The sequence below is a fragment of the Mixophyes fleayi genome, chromosome 10 (genome assembly GCF_038048845.1).
Source record: "Mixophyes fleayi isolate aMixFle1 chromosome 10, aMixFle1.hap1, whole genome shotgun sequence".
Classification (NCBI taxonomy): domain Eukaryota; kingdom Metazoa; phylum Chordata; class Amphibia; order Anura; family Limnodynastidae; genus Mixophyes; species Mixophyes fleayi.
This window is the reverse complement of record NC_134411.1, coordinates 16,288,221-16,305,503: the sequence shown is the minus strand read 5'-3', so window position 1 is coordinate 16,305,503 and position 17,283 is coordinate 16,288,221. Positions and strand designations below refer to the sequence as shown.

At 38.4% G+C, this 17,283-nt stretch overlaps 1 protein-coding gene and 1 non-coding gene across 7 annotated transcripts in view; one reads left to right on the top strand and one right to left on the bottom strand.

Moving 5' to 3' along the window:
• Window positions 1-15,346, bottom strand: part of PPP6R3 (protein phosphatase 6 regulatory subunit 3) — a 55,574-nt gene extending 40,228 nt beyond the window's left edge. For 5 of the 6 annotated variants that reach the window (XM_075187984.1, XM_075187985.1, XM_075187986.1 and 2 more), the window contains exons 1-8: window positions 15,242-15,346; window positions 9,802-9,933; window positions 9,095-9,224; window positions 4,085-4,317; window positions 2,970-3,156; window positions 1,617-1,754; window positions 952-1,017; window positions 374-486 (exon numbers count right to left, since the gene is read on the bottom strand). In XM_075187984.1, the coding sequence (XP_075044085.1) occupies window positions 374-486; window positions 952-1,017; window positions 1,617-1,754; window positions 2,970-3,156; window positions 4,085-4,317; window positions 9,095-9,106 (749 nt within the window). In that variant the 5' untranslated portion in view covers window positions 9,107-9,224; window positions 9,802-9,933; window positions 15,242-15,346. The remainder of the gene's footprint in view (window positions 1-373; window positions 487-951; window positions 1,018-1,616; window positions 1,755-2,969; window positions 3,157-4,084; window positions 4,318-9,094; window positions 9,225-9,801; window positions 9,934-15,241) is intronic. The other variant, XM_075187987.1, reaches the window with a different exon arrangement.
• Window positions 15,347-16,060: 714 nt separating this feature from the next.
• Window positions 16,061-16,133, top strand: TRNAA-AGC (transfer RNA alanine (anticodon AGC)). The gene has a single exon. It is a non-coding gene; the product is annotated as a tRNA-Ala (tRNA).
• Window positions 16,134-17,283: the final 1,150 nt, after the last annotated feature.

Below are 17,283 nucleotides of genomic sequence, written 5' to 3'. Positions count from 1 at the left end.
AAAAAAAAAAAGTTTATATTTAGAAATCCCTATACTGTTTAGTAGCTGTGAGTCCATTTCAAACGAACCAAGTCAAAGTTGTAATATTAACACCAATATACTATAAAATGCTCTAATTACTTGCATACGTATAAAGTCATTAAGAAACTTCAGCTATCATGGTTCATTTAGGTCGGAAACTGTTTACACTTGTTTATCTGTAACTTTATTAAACATTTAACAGCAATGATTCCCTTTTAAGATGATCAGTAAAATAAACTACCTTCTAATACAGAGCATTCCTGAGTTCTGACACTCCAGAGCACAGTGGGGATTCACTCACTGCACAAGCAGCTATAATATGATTAAATTGCAACACTGAACAAAGACCTACTTTTCTAGTGTAGCTAGTAGCGGGTCTGGTTCTGAGCTGTTCTGAACTTGTAACATCTGATCCCTGCTTAGACGTATGATCTCACAAAGGGACTGTGATGCATTTGAATGTCTCTGTGAATACAGAAAAGAGAAGTTTTAAGTTCTAAATACATAAATATTTTTAAAAAGCTACAGGTCATATATAGACATTAAAAAGGCATTGCAATAGATGGTGTAATAGGCATTATGTGGAACAAGGCAACAATGCTGTGAAGTGTTGTAAAGCAAACTACCGTATAAAGCTGCAAGCTAAAGAACCGTTTTAAAATACAAACTTACTGGGCTTAGATGTAACAGTAAAGACAACATAGCTTGCAACCTGCTACTTCAATCTGAGCTAAGAGAATAGATTAGAAAACAATTTTCTTGAACTTGGCTTTGCTCTATGGAAGGTGGAATAAACATCGGACAGGGTGAAGAGTAAGATAAAACATGCCACAGAAGCATTTACAAGTGCTCAATGATAAACATGAATGTAAACAACATCTTGCCAGGACTACTAAGCACTGAGATAGGTAGTACTTTTATGGCACTTACATCTTCATCCTGAGAGGGGTGAACTAACTCCACAAGTCTCTGGATTATCTTCTCTTCATTTAGCCACTATAAAAACAAAAGAAGATAACACATTAAAACATGAGCACAGCAATGTCGTCAACTTCCTCAAAAAGTATATTACATTCTTAGGCCAGATGTCTGAGGGCTCTAAAGCCAATATTTTTTTCTTCCACTTGTGAAGAAACACACTGTACCCTATGGTGCCTTTATTTTTTAACAAAACTATGGTGTATAAATAAATCACCAATTGAATACATTATATCTGTCATTTTGACCATTCGATTTTAATAACCGGTTTAAATAGCGTGGCGATGTGAAGAAACCCTTGCCAGCACATAGTAAAATGATTGTATTGAACTGCTGCTGCCTGCAATGCCCAGTCATATGCTGATGTAGTGCTTGAGTACACAGCTTGGAACAATCTGTGCCTAGCTAAGCGCACCATTGTTCTAATGACAGGGCAACTCATTTTTGCTCGAACCTGAACATGACTTCAGCACAAGGTGCAGAGAAAGAGGCATATGAAGAACAGTTCAGAACTAAATGTGTATTACTCTGTATTGACCAGAGGCAATATAAAATTCTTCATTTTGTGCTGAGAAACTCTTGAAGAGCCTCTGTCACTTGTATAGCAGTATACTTACATTAAGGACATCTTGTCGTAGCTGTGGTGGCTCAATACATGTGAGAAGTCTTAGCAGCAAATCCATAATTGCAGAGGTTCCTATGTGTTTTATTATCAAATCGACAAAATCATCCTTTTTCTTTAAAAATGCCACAATCTGCAAAATAAACACATTTGAAGTATTCTGCTCATTATCAGAGTTTACCATGTCTAAGAAAGTCATTGTTTCACATGCTCTGTTGCTCCAAAGCCCTTCCATCAAGTACTTGTTTAAGATAGTCATAATATAACAGCTTGGGCCACAGAGGATGAGCTTGGAGGTCACTTGGGCAGGTTCTGTTATTTGTGGCACAGGCAAATAAACAGAACCAGAAAATGACAAAGCAGGCCAAAGTGGAAACAGATTATTTTCTGTTCAGGCTATAAGCATTGCCATGAGCACACACAAAAAAAAAAATTGAAGTGCATAATCATAGTTATGGACATGTACCACTCAATTGTATGACCATATTTGGGTGCATTTTTGATCTAGAGAATCTAACCATTAAAGATAGACAGGGGGTGTACTTTGAAAACAATTATATATTTTTTCAATAAAGGAGAACATACCATTTATCTTTGAATAGCCATTTCAATGTATAGTCTGTAGAGGTCAGTTTCCACTACTGAATGGGTACATAAATATTACCATTTGAGAAACAGCACATTGCCCTGTGCCAATTAGCATAGTGAATAGATCAGTACGGAGGACCAACAGATAGTACTTGTGGTACAAGATTAAAACACAAGAGATCAAGTGCTGAAAGCAGCACATTAGGAATCTGAAGTCAGCTTGTGTTATTTTGTTACCATCCCTGCTCTGCATTCTCTATTACATGTATATACACATTTATACTAGGGTGACTGCACCTTAAGGTGTTAAATCGTCATCTCTTGTTCTGGTGGGTATTGGTGTAAAGCATTACAACTTTAAAGTACACCAGTCACAAGGAGCTATAGATTTATACTTTGCAAAGAGCACCTAATCCTTTATTGCCTCTTATTGTTTAAATCACAATCTCTGCGAGAAGTTTGGCATTTCAGCCCAAATTAATTGTAGTAAACCTTGTTTTAAGTACACTTAAAAAATGTAGAAAATGTCAAACACTTCATTCATGGAAGATATACATATATTGCAATTTCTGACAGCCTTGTAGACTTAATCCAAAACTGCACATTAAGATACAAGTCATGCCATTAGTTGTATAGTAGAGATCTGTTTCAACAAGAAAAATAAAAGCAACCATACTAATAAATTGCATTGAAAAAGCAAAAACAAATATTTAAAAAACTGCCAAGTTACAAGCCTGTAAAAGTAAGATTATCCATGTACCTGCTCTGGCTTCCGGCTGATTAAAATGCTCAACACTTTGCTGAAGAAACTGGCAAGCAGTGGATTCAATGGTGAATCATTTAAAAGAAAGCTGTAAAGTCTTTTGAGTAAAGATTCATCTTCTCCTAGTCTATCATTTATCTGCGAGACATCGGAAGTCAGTAGCTCACACGATAAATTGGGGTACCTGGGGTAGAGACAAATCCACTTTACAAGAGAACAAACAAGAAAAGACTAAAGAAGCACAAGAGTTTACAAAAAAGTTCTACTACAAAGCAATACATAACAGTCAAATTGTGAGCTTGATTTCTCTTGTCAGCATGTAATTTTAAAAGTAGTTTAAGTGCTGGCCTTGCACAGACAAATCAGTCTGGCCCATGCACCAGGGTTTTCAATGTGACAATAGGGGGCAGATAAACCAGACGGATCTGTGGTGATCAGGAAAGGACCACACAGAGGTCGAGAGTGGACATAATTTGACCATATTTATGAAGACAACAGAAACCTATATACAATTTGGTTCAAGTTGTCAGGCATGAAGCTCATCATGAGTCCAACACAGTGACACTGGTACAATTCTGAACAGATAAAAAAACTACAGCACAATTCAGAAACCATCATTTGTATAGGCAAAGCATTTCTTGTTCTCTCTACCTGTAACATAAGTCAAAGCATTCCCACACAAACCTAACATACAGCAAGAGGAATAAGCTATGCTTTAGCACTTCAAATGTTTATTGTAATATCAATGATTCTGCCACCGTGTGACCCCATCATCTAAAGACTTCAATCCAGCCATTCAGAGTCAGGTTTTGGTAGCGCTACAGAGTGATGCAAAATATGGAAACACCAGTTTTAAGTACTTGAAAGGTCTTTACTTCCTTCAACGTGAGATGACAAGCATAGACACAAACTATTACTGAGCTCCATATAAATTTTAAGAATGGTGCTAGTTTTATTATAGTAGGAAGAATTATGGCATCTATTCATATCAACCGCTGAAGTTTACGTAAAACATACTAGTTACACTAACTTCTTAAGAGGGAAATCGTACATATTCGTTATTTTTTTTCTTTTTTTAAACAGTGAGGACATCACAAATTTACCGCTCTTACTTGTAACGAATCTTCTCATCCATATCTTGGGGTGGTTCCTCAGTGATGAAAGTCACTAGGTCTTCTAAGCATTCAGATTTTAATAAAAACTCCACAAGCTTACGATTCTGGGCCTTGCATTCCTGCAATATATCCTCCTCATCCATCAGTTCCTTTAGGGTCACCTCATCTCTTTCTAAGAGGGTGTCTATGTGAGATGAAGAATGCAGGTCGAACTTCCAAAACATACTTGTCTGATGAGAAAAAGTTACATTTCAACATTTGGACATTGCATACTGTTTATGCAGCCGATTAAGTGAAAGTAAGGGAGATGTGATGCCTCATTGCATTGCTCAACAGGAGTCTAAAATTAGAAGTCTGCAAGAAATTAAACTATTAAAAAAAGCCACAAGATGTAAAATTTGTAACAAACCCTAGCAAGATAATAAAAATAAATAAAAAAGTGTACTTGTGTTACAAAACAGTTGCGCAGAACTTGCAAAAACAAACCAAACACACATTCATCCAGGAGTGAGTATGTGCTCTATGTTAGACATGGTAACATTGTGTTCACTCCCAAACACCTTTCCCACCAAGTCACGCCTCAAAGGAGGCCCTGCCTGATGGAAGCTGCCCAAGACCGAACATAATGTATGCTTCCAGACTCAAGCCATTCAGTGCATGCTGTTCTATGCTCTCCCAAGCAGAGGGGAAGTTAAATCTATTTTATTTTTAAGACAATGCAAAATACAGAGTAAAAACTGATCTAATAAAATAACGGAACAGGTCCCTCTAAACCTCATTGGATGTTTACCCTCCACGTTTTCCCATTTTAAAAGAACCTTTCATCAGCTGGAAGTCTCCAGTAGATTAGGAGACTTACTGTACACTGAAGACATACAAAGGAAATTTACATAAAACAAGTTGTAGGATAATTAGACCAGTAACGAATGACATGAGCTAAGGCTTAAATCTTGCAAGTCCAGGAGAGAGGTACACACTTCTATAAACAGATCTTGCAAAAGTCTATGCTTTGGACATTTTAAAGTCCAGTAGTAGAAATATAACGTGTATGCAAGTAAATGAGAGATGTTATTGATGTGGACTTCTTTAATATGTGATAACTTTGCCCAAAACTAAAATTTGTTTTGAGTGTATTTTAATAACTTATAAAAATATGAAGTTCTTCAGTCCAACATTACCCTAATCTGGCATCTCCCCCCCTCCCCTCAAAGGCTCCAGTAGTCCACAGTTTCTATCCTCTCCTACTAAGTAAGGTATATTTTGAACTAGTAGTGGTATTTTCCTTTGTGAATCCCCCTTTCAAATAAGTGAAAAATGATAGGGCCATTGACATCACTGTCTAGATTAGGAAAATAATAGTAGAGAGGGCTGGAGTGCTGGACCATTGCAGCCTCTAAAGGACCCCCCCCCCCCCCCTACCAGATTTTGATAACTCAAACATCTAAATAGCAAAACCTTAGCAAATCATAAAAAACACATGCTAAAGCTACTACTTAGTGCAGCATTTTCATCAGCGTTTTAAGATTGTTGCATCGTTGATGCTCGCTTATTTATATGCCAAAATGACTTGGGGAAAAGTAGTGTTTTGGGGGGTTTTTTTTCATTTAGGCTGGTTTTCGGTCACTGGAGGATTACCAATAAACATGTTCTTTACCTTTCGTCTGTTCAAGGAACTAATGACTTTGAGAACTAAAAATATATATTTATGAAATGTCTAAATAAACTGTACGCTGTGCTTGGCAGAGTCTAAATGTTTCCATAGAATGTCATTGTATTCTGCCCAACAGCAATAGATTTGACATCCAAGTGTGCATACTTGTCAAAATAGGTAAACAGATCTAATACTTTCATATATCAGAATCAAAATGTTAAGGCTTTAAGAGCATGCATTTAAACACTTAAAATTAACTGGTGTGTAAAATGCTATTATGTGCTGCCTCAGATGTTATGTTTTTAAGCTCACATATTTAAGACATTATGGAAGCACCTAGTCATGCATCAGGAATACAATGCATCTCTTTCAAATGCACGAGTTGCCCATATATTTTAGAAGTGTAGGGTTTTCCCACATTTCCAGCAATAAACAGTGTTTTTCTGGGGATGATTAAGGAAGAGTGGTGCCATTTAAAGAGGGAAAATAAACTCATACAAGCAGATAGCATTCATGTTTAAACTTCTTCATGGCCAGGAGAATTGTATACCTTAATGTCAAACTATATTTCACCAGTCATAACTAGTTCTATAGTCCACTGGTTTATTTTTATTTTGAGGGGGGCAAAGCTTTTCATGGCAATGTAAATCTCTCATTTACATAAACAGTAATAGGCGAACTGGGAGGAAGGAACCATAGACTTCCTCAATTCTTTCTATAGTTACTTTCTTGAAGTTAATGAAAGCCCAAGTTTAGTACAACCCCAGGTTTCAGATAAGCACCCATGTGGTACACACTTTACTGTGAGGAAAACGACAGGGTCAGGGGTGGGCAAACAAAATATTGGGGTGTTGGTTCTTTTAGGAGTTCAGGTAACTTTTATTTGGGCTACACTCCCTTGTGTGCAAAACACATACAAAATGAGTCATATCACTCAGTGGGTGACACTTCTCGTGCAAGCTGGAGAGCCACGAGCAATACTTATATATTTTTTGGAACTACTTATGAAGTGATCCCAGTCTAACCATCTCTCTGAGGTTATGGTGTCTCTTTACAGGAGGAAGTCCCTATTTAAGTCAAAAAGACATTGCCAAGTTCCAATAGCAAACCTAACTCCGAAATCCTACATCCCCATTGGAGGTAGAGCACAGACAATGAGCTTTATTTTACTGAACATATTCTCTGTAGCCCACAAACTTCTGCAGCCCAAAGCTGCCAGCTATGAGTAAGTGCATGACGTAGACTTACTATAGGGTGCTTATAAAGGTTCTTGCAGGGTATGCATGTAACCATTACCAGAAGAAACCTTGTATAGTGACAACATGGTTAGCTTTGCTGTCTCGTAGCACTGGGGGTTATAAGCTTGATCACAACCACGGCCCTTTCTGCGCGACATTTGTATTTTCACCACATGGCTTTCCTCCCTGTGCCCCGCTTTCCTCCCACAGCCCAAAAAACAGTTTATGACAAAATGGACCCTAGCGTGTGTGGTGTATGGAATTTAGATTTTAAGCTCCAATGGGGGTACGGACTGATGTGAATGACTACATATTCTCTGTACAGTGCTGTATAATGATTATTTTATATAGCACCAAATAGTAAATAAAGGATACAACAAATATTGTGTGGCTCCTAAGTTAAACATCTTACCCTACTTCTAGAAATGCAAAACAGGGACAGATGCTCAACGTTTACCTACTATAGCTATAGGAACCTTCACTGGCTTAAAGAAATGAGTAATTGTCGGGGAAGGAACTACAAACTGTTCAACTTGGTGATGTTTTATAAGGAACAGTGGATGTGTAAGATACTGGCATGGAAACATTTCATACTTTTACAACTTCTGTCAAGGAAGATTTTCTGGCTGCATGCCAGCTTCCTACACTTTTCCTTTATATTGAGTGTATACATTTCTACACAAAGGCCTCGATAATTGTATGTTACCCTGTATGCCTCAAAATGATTTGGTAGTGCATCCCTGATGTTGGTCAAACTCTTGCCAAATTTTAAGTTTAGTAGCTGGTGCATTTTCTTTTTCTAAAATCACAGTAACATAAGTATGACAATAAGTGTACAACACACTCTCCCTTTGCTGTGCTAGAGCCATGGGCCAGATGCCAACAAGGGCACCATCTGTATGACGTTTGTATGTTCTCCCCATGCTTGCGTGCGTTTTCTCCTGGTGCTCTGGTTTCCTACCATACTCCAAAACCACACAGGTAAGTTAACTGGCTGCTGACAAAAATAGACGTGTGTTTATTTGGTTGGTAATCTATATACTGATCCATAGGGACAGTGGGACTAATATAAAGTGCATATTCTCTAAAGATAATTCTATTAAGATATTGCTTACTGCTTTATTGTTGGAATATTAGTGAACAGTGGTGCTGCAGTTACCACTACCATTTAACTACCCCTCACAACAACTGACTTTTTCCATGCTGCAGACCAATGACTGGTCACCAATTAGCCAATTATATCACCATTATATATACACTAAACAACATTTACCTAAAATACACAGACTATAAATGAAAGCAATTAATTTCCGTGCGAACAGCACACATGTGCATTGCGATCAATGATCACTGCCACAATGCAGTAGCATTTTAGATATATATTCTTTGCGTAACAATACACGGTGGCACCGCTTCAACATTTCAATAAGCAATTAAAGGTTTCAACTATTTAAATATAGTAGATGTTTCCTTGTAGTCCCTTGTTGCAAGTTTATTGCCCGAAAAAGGTTCCAACAACAAAACCTAGCTGATGTGAGAGCCTTAAGCTCTACAAATCTGTTCTAAATCAATCAACAGAAAAATGATTAAAGACTGTCCTAAAAACAAAAAAACAAACAAAAACAAAAACCCTCAATTTTTACACACATTTATAAATATTATAAGGCGAATTTCCAAGTGACCTAAAGCCAGGAGCCAGCAAATAAAGATTTGTAAATGTGGATATGGATAGACTTGGATCCCCTCAAAGGCAAGTAAAAAGTGAAGCAATGTTCTGATTTTTCTGTAAATGTTGCATAGAATGAAACATAATTGTGGATATATTCATTGTAAAAACAAGGGACCATAAAGGCAGTAAAGGTCATATGATTCAGGGGCTTGTGAATGAATATTAAACACAAATGAAAACGTATGATATGTAATATGGACAGAGGTTAAAATGTTCAATACATGTAAAGGAAATAAGTTAGTCATCCAGTTTTCAATATAATACACCTGCGGGTTAAAGAGTAAAGTGTAACAGTTCATTTCTAAATTTTGAGGCATAATTTTTACAAAATGAAAGATAAATAAAAAATAAAAGGACAAAATGAAAATTGTGAAATAAAAGACTCGTACTGCTGCAAACATGTTACTGTGAAATGTCAGAATGTTTCTCCGATGCAAGATGACATTAGGGGGTTCTCATTCAACGGGGGCAGGTGAAGGCAAAGATTAGTCCATCAAATTCCAACAGAAAGCAGGGGCCCTTGGAATAAGGAAAAAAGATTGTGAAAAGTGTCACGATGAAATTGTATGAGAATTTTGTAAGTGGCCTACAAGACTAGTGCTGAATATTGGGCACCCATCATAGCACTGATAATAGCTATGAGTTGCACGGAAAACATAAAAGAACATAAACATGACTGACGACATGTGGTTGTCATTGTTTAGATTTAACAAAAAAGAATGAAGTGAAACTACATTGCATAGAGCCAGTACATTTAGAGAACAATGTAAAACGTAAGTGTGATTAATATTTAGATATTATACTGTAGAAAATGAAGTAGTTAATGGATGGTTTAGGTTTTAGTATTAAACTGATGAAAGGTTAACATGGCCACTGAATATTTCATGTGTGTTATGCCTTTGTATTTCCATGGTTAGTAATCAAATACAACTTGACAGAAAATTAGATTACTGGTTGGTGCAATAAGAAATACCACACCGGGCTGCAAAAAACAACAATACGTAGTTTACAAAGAAATACAACAAGTTAGTGGTTTTTTTTTACACTGCACAAAAAATTAAAATGTAACATTGAAAGATAAGTAAATGGTACATACCTGTTAAAATGAGTATAAAGTGTTAAGAAAATAAAACAACTCTTAGCTTCTTCAAATTCTGGCCCATTACAGGGTATCCTGACTACATTAAAATTAACTTTGTATGGAATCTTTCCTAGAGCAATCTTCTGCCTAAAAACAAAGGAAACAAATGTACAGAATTAGTAAGCCATTTGTTTTAAAGTATGAAGTGCATATACCCAGAACCCAAAAGACTGGCATACTACCCAATAACGACCCTATCTGCAGTGCATTAAAGTGTCTAGTGAACAGCCACTTTAAAAAGACTATTTGCACAAGACTTCAGGTCAGCAAAATGTATGATTGCCTAGAGATGGACGAAATTTCTCATCCATGGTGTATATTTGACAGCTGCAACCACTTCTGTAAAGAGGGCTGCCTGCATCTGAAAGCAGCATCCCGCTCTTACACTATAAAAAGTTAGTCCCTTCACTTTTCCATTTCTTGAAGTTCAGCAATAACTCAAGCTAGATAACTAGCTCAGGAGGACAGTGTTATAATTGTCAGAGCACAGTTCTAAATTATATTATAAATTATACAGCCTTAAAAATAGCTTTTTGGCTGCTCAATAAAACAAATTTGAATTTTCGTTTGAAACACATGCTTGAAAACAAAGATATATGCAAAGTATTAGCACATTTTGTTCTATAGTGCTTTACTTTGATATATCTTTGCCTTAAGCTTGTTTAGCGTATATTTAGTCATTTTTAATTCTGTGGAGGTATTAAGAAAATATTTATATTACATTGGGGTAAGGAATAGAACTGATGTGAATACAAGGTGCTTTTCGACTCTTTGTATAAATTTATAATCTAATATTACACAGCAAGCTTCAAGCAATTTTTTTCCAATTTATTAACTTTAAAATTCACTATTACATGTTATGCTTTAATAGCAGTAGATCAGTATTATATGCTGCCAGTTTCTGTTTGAGAGCACATGCTACTATACGTATCTACTGGTGCCATTACCAACAACTTTCCCCAGTTAGGGTGCAAACATGCCTTTCACAATCTGACCTCTGATAAGCACTTCAGTGTTTGCAGTCTTTGTGGTGGACCTCAGTGGTACCTGTCAAAGTTTGTATCCCCCACTTAACATTCCATAAATGCTGCAAGACTTCCCTACACTGCAGATTGCAGCCTTAAAACGTTGCAATGCTGAATATGCAGTAGGAGGCAATTTCTATTAGTATGTGTATATGGTCCCACTCCAAGTGCTCAAATAAGTCACATAGAAGATAGACGTAATCCCACCATCCAATGTAATTTGGCCATCCACATGTATTGGATCAAGTGGCAGCAACTTTATCTGGCTGTCATCTAATCTCCAACAACAATTTTAGTATTTTCAGCCATGGTTCATATTTGTCCAACTACCTGTAAGAGTTTGTTTAGACCCGTAATATCTAAACCTATGTGTTAGGTTCTATAGGAAACACATGTGCATACTTGGAACGCACCTGTTCATGTGTGTTTGAAAGCATGTAGCACGGCAATTAAATACACATTTTATGAGTTATGTTCACATCAAGTCACCATAAAGCAGGTAATAGACAGGTACAACTTAATTATACAGGAGCTCCTCACACGCCAGCATCACTTCCACTTGGACAACTTGAGCCTCCCACTAAACTCAACTCTCTGAAAATATCACATCAGCCAGACAGCAGGAGATTGGCAATGCTGTTTTCCAATCTCATTAGCTTTTACATGCACCAATAACCACTTGAACAGCTACTTCAAATCAACAGACAAACTTTCTGGATCCTTACTTGGACAATTTCAAATGGAAGCAGTATTGGTGAGTTAGTTGCTTCTGTATAATTAACAAGTACCATAAGATAAGGTGTACTGAATCCACTAATTGAACGCCACATATTCAAAAGTTTTAACACTAATCTTTTATGGATAATTTGGTATTGTAATTTTTACTGGTTTCTCGAAACGGCATTTTGACCCATGTGATTATATACAAGTTACCATTTGTAGTCATATGATAAGAATTTGGCACCATTTTCAAACTTTTTTTTACCCTTCATTGGTATGTGATCTGTTCATGTGATTATTTGCATTTATACCTATAGAGAATACATGTGACAACTTGCAACAACAGTACTGTAAACACGTAATCATTTGTAGGATATAGACTGATCAGGCACAACATTAAAACCACTGACAAGTGAAGTGAATAACATTATCTCGTTACAATAGCACTTGTTAAGTTGCAGGTTAATATATCCCTCACTTCTTAAGTCAGTTCCTGAAGTTGATATGTTAGCAGCAGGAAAAAATGGGCAAGCGCAAAGCTCTTAACGACTTTGACAAGGGCCAAATTCTGATGGCTAGATGACCAGGTCAGAGAATCTACAAAATGGTAGGTCTTGTGGGATGTTCACAGCATGCAGGAATTAGCACCTACAAAAAGTGGTCCAAAGAAGGATAACCGGCGACAAGGTCATTGGTGCCCAAGGCTCATTGATGCGCATGGAATGTGAAGGCTAGCATGTCTGGTCCAATCCCACTGAAGAGCTACTGCAGCACAATTTGCTGAAAGAGTTGATGCTGGCTATGATAGAAAGCGGTCTGAACACCGTGCATTGCAGCGTATGAGGCTGCATAGCCGCAGACCGGTTAAAGTGCCCATGTTGACCCCTGTTAATCAACAAAAGAGTCTACAATGGGCATGTAAGCACCAGAACTGTATCACGGATCAATGGAAGAAGGTGGCTCCGTGGGATGAATCACATTTTCTTTTACATCATGTGACAGCCAGGTGCGTTGTTTACCTTGGGCAGAGATGGCACCTGGATGCACTATGGAAAGAAGGTAGGCCTGCGGAGGCAGTGTGATGCTCTGGGAAATGTTCTGCTGGGAAACCTTGGGTCCTGGCATTCACGTGGATGTTATTTTCATACATACCAGCTACCTAAACATTGTTGCAGACCAAGTATATGATGGCATCATTCATGACAATGGTATTCCCTGATTGCAGTGGCATCCTTCAGCAGGTGGTTTGAGGAATATGGCAAAGCAGATCTCAATCTGATTTAGCATCTGTGGAAAGTGCTGGGAAAACAAGTCCAAGCCATGGAGGCCCCACCTCACAAATTACAGGACTTAAAAGATCTGCTACAGGACACCATAACTGATCTTGTGGAATCCATGCTTCAACGGGTCAGCTGTTTTGGCGGCACATGGGGCCTTTTGGCAGGTGGTTTAATGTTATGGCTAATTAGCATATATACAATTATCATGCAGATCATGCAATTCAAACACATAGGGGGGATTCAATTTCCCAAGCTGTTCGTTAGAACAAATCAGGGTGCCACATTGTTCTTTTGAACAAAGCAGGGTGTGTATTATTACTGTTACTATGGTAAATGATGCACGTTATTACTGTTAGTACGGAAATTTCAAAGCTGATTTTTGCTTGCAGCTCCCTGAGGCGCGAGCAGAAATAAGTGTTAAAATGACCATACTAACAGTAATGATGCGCACCCAGCGTTGTTCTAAAGAACGCGGGGATCTGAATCTCTCCCGTAGAAATATAGAGAGAATGCACGTTCTAGACTAAGACAAAGATCCTGCGTTACGGAATGAAACAATTGTTTAGCAATGTATCAAATTTTGCTAAATAAAAATCATTTTTATAATTTCGCAATTTGAGAGCTGGTTTTTCAATATTTTGGAAATACATACTGGCCCTAACAATTTTTGTAGTCAAACTGGACAATAGCTTCCGTGGAAACAAGAGTATGTAAAGTTAAAAGGATATTCTGAAGACAAATCATTCACAAACAAATAAAAAAATGAAAAATATTTAAATTTGGCCCATCAGGTACAAGGTTTGACAAACCAGTTTAGAGTTTAGTTTTAGGTCAGTCTATCAACCCCAGGGGACGGAGGGATATCTTAAAGGTGCCACAGTAGACATGCATTCACTGGCATCAATAGAAGTTACTGTCAAAAGTCAGGTGCACTAGCTATTTGAATCTTGACCAACCCTGGAATAATAAATGTATAGGAGATTTTTGTAACCTCATAACTCCTTTGGTTGTAGTGCAAATATACTTTACATTTAGCTAGCTTAACATATTCAAATGTTTTATAGCGACCATATTTACAAAACATGCAATTTTATGCACAAACAGAAGGACTCTGAATTACTTTAATAGAAAGCTACTAGATAACTCCTAAAGTAGGCATGTAATTGAAAACATATTTAAAACAATGATATAGAGGTAGCCTTAGCCATTTTGAATACACAAAGGAGCTATTTGTAAATAAAAAATAATAAAATTGTTCCCTAAAGCCCCAGTTCCATGATCATCATCTTTTATTTATAAAGCAGCATCATATTCCATAGTGCTTTACAATTGGGAAAACCATAAAACAAAACTGGGTCTCTATTTAACCATCAGAATATCTGCTTGATCTGTCTCCTCGCCACAGAGCATGAAGTATTAAGCAACGCTAACATGTTATATTCAATAGAAAAAGATTCATTAAGGCCACACTAAAGGGATTATCTACAACTTACATAAATTAATGCTAAAAGAAACTGCACAGTATTGAGCTATTTCAATACTAATATATATATATATATATATATATATATATACATATATATACATACACACACACATTATATGTGTGTGTATATATATATATATATATATATATATATATACACACACATACACATATATACACACACACACACACATTATATGTGTGTATATATGTGTGTATATATATATATATATACACACATATACACACACACATATATATATATATATATATATATATATATACACACACATATATATATATCCCAGGAAACTTAACAGTGGCTTGGCATCAAATAAAAATAGGGTTTAAACCACATGCCAGCTCACTAAGTACACGCCCAACATTAAAGGGATCACCCTAAGAAATCTGATCATACACAAGTAAACTCCAGCACAACCCCGACACATGACTGCAGCCCCAGGACTACTTGTAAACACCACACTATACAACAGGTCGTGCTGACAGAGGTGGGCCTCATCCACTCAAAGTAAAAGTAAAAAGTTTGTCAGGCCAGGCAGGGAGAGCCTGAGCGTTGTGGGCAGACCTACATGACCTGTGACCTACCAGGGGTGGCTACCAGAACAACCCTGGTGGAGTGGACCGAGGCCTTGCGCAGATCCCACTGTAAAGGGACCAGGAGGTAATGGCTCCTCTCTAGCTGCGTTAGAGGAAGCACTCCCCTCCCTTCCTTCTCCTCCATACCCTGCACCACTATCCAAAGGTGCCCTGCGCCCCTCAGAGGACAAGTTACCCGGGCGACGCCGGACACGTCCCCTGAGAGGCGCCGACGGCTCCCGAAAACCCGTACGTCGACATTAAAAAGTACAGCTACAAATAGTTACCTTGAGTGGGAAAACAACCTAATCCAGTCAGGCGGGAAAATTGCTCAGCACTATAGGCGACTTTTCAAGATGGTGGACATATCAACTCTTCCAACCCTCCCCATCCTCCTTCAGGAGATGCCTACAGCCAATCAGGTGAGGAAGCAGAGGTTCTTCTTACAAAGGACAGCGGTGACTGGTGTAGACCGCTGTCTATCAGCAACACCCGCCTTATTGTGCATTGAAAACGGCCGTGGATTGGTCGCTGTTGCCATCAATCATTAAAATTGCGTTACACATGTAACCAGGACGTGATTGGTCGATGTTCAATGGAGTCAAACTTTAACTCTGCCAATGGCCCGGTATAAGTGGCCCGGCTACAGCCTCCCAGGCCTTAGTAACAACGTGACATCATGAAGATAGATAGCTCACAGGACCAATCGCTAGATGGTATCTTTACCCACCTCGCCAATGGAATCGGGCGGCCGACTGTAAATGTAAACGAATAGCGGAGCTACTAGGGCGGGCTGTTGTTACACTGTTTCGGGGCAGAAGTGAAGGGGGATGATACGAGTCGGTTCCCTGCCGCCTCAGTAGTCACAATGATAAAGTCTTCTTGCGCTTATCGTGTTACTATACAATTGTGTTACACGGCCGAGCTGTGCTTTGTACAATCATACTTGGCGCAGTTTAAATTAAAAACATGCGTATTAATAAACAAAATACAGACATGTTGATTAATAGTATTAAAATGTTATTGTGCATAACGCTGTTGGAAAGTGCGTAGTTGGGGGTTAAAAAAAGGATCTTGAATGGAAGTTCTGATATGTTCTTATCGAAGGGGAATTAGCTCAAATGGTAGAGCGCTCGCTTAGCATGCGAGAGGTAGCGGGATCGATGCCCGCATTCTCCAAATACTTTTTATTTGTCAAAATATTTTTTTAATTACTTCTTGTTAATTGTTAGGCCTTTCCCATTTGTTCCCTGATTAATACTCGTATGCTGATGCAATTTTTGGTAACACTATATTCTTAGATCCCCAGCCCAGCTGTACAGTTTCTCCTATCATCTTGCAGACTGGATGTGTCTTTTTTTTTTTTTTTTTTATAGTGTATTTTCTTATTCAGTGCAGTGCAAATCTACTATATACTGAAGTGTATAGCAGTGTCTTTAAAATACAATACAACTGTATTATGATGTATCTGGTTAGTTGCTATTGGGGCTGCAGTGTCAAAAGTGTGGCACCTGTGGGAAGATGTGGTCCATCCCGCCTGCACTGAAAAATATTTTTTTTCCTGGCACTGAACAGAAAAGAGCAGTGATCGTAATTAACGCAGCACTATGGGGGAGCCCATAGGCAGGGGCGCACGCAGGATTGTCAGGAACCCCCCCTGCCCCAAAAAACAAAACACGCGAGAGAGCTGCTGCACATGCTCCCGCGCATGTGCAGCATCTCCGTTTCGGCAGCGCTGTCCTATGCAGCAGCCGCAGGCGCTGTCAAAGAAGCGTCCGCCGGCGGTGCTGTATATACATAGTACAGTGCCGCTATGGTGGGCACTTAGTTAGCGGAAGGGGGGGGGGGTTTCTGGAGACCCAGAAACCCCCCCTGCGTGTGCCACTGATAGGGGCTTCACTTAGCATCAGGGCTGTAACTAGGGCTGTGCGACAAGGGCGACCGCCCAGTGTGCAACACGGCAGGGTGCCGCAGTTTATGAATATTTTAGGTTCATTTGGTTAAAATTAACGGCTATAGGGGGTGGCATTTTTCTTTCCCGCACCAGGCGCCAAAATGTTGAGTTAGGCTCTGCTTAGCATGTACTCGGCCCCCTACAGGAGCTTGCACATCACTAAGAAAAATGTCTCTGGACTCTGGAGCACTACAATTCCCAACATGTCAATTTGCTTATATATTTTTGGGATTTGAAGCACCTCTATTCTAGAATGACTACCCTATAAAGCACAGAGACTAGAGATAGATGGTAAGTAATGCATCTAACGTGCGTAGGGGTGACATGGCACAGTTGGTCAATATTGAAAAATAGGGACTTTTCAAGGGACAAATC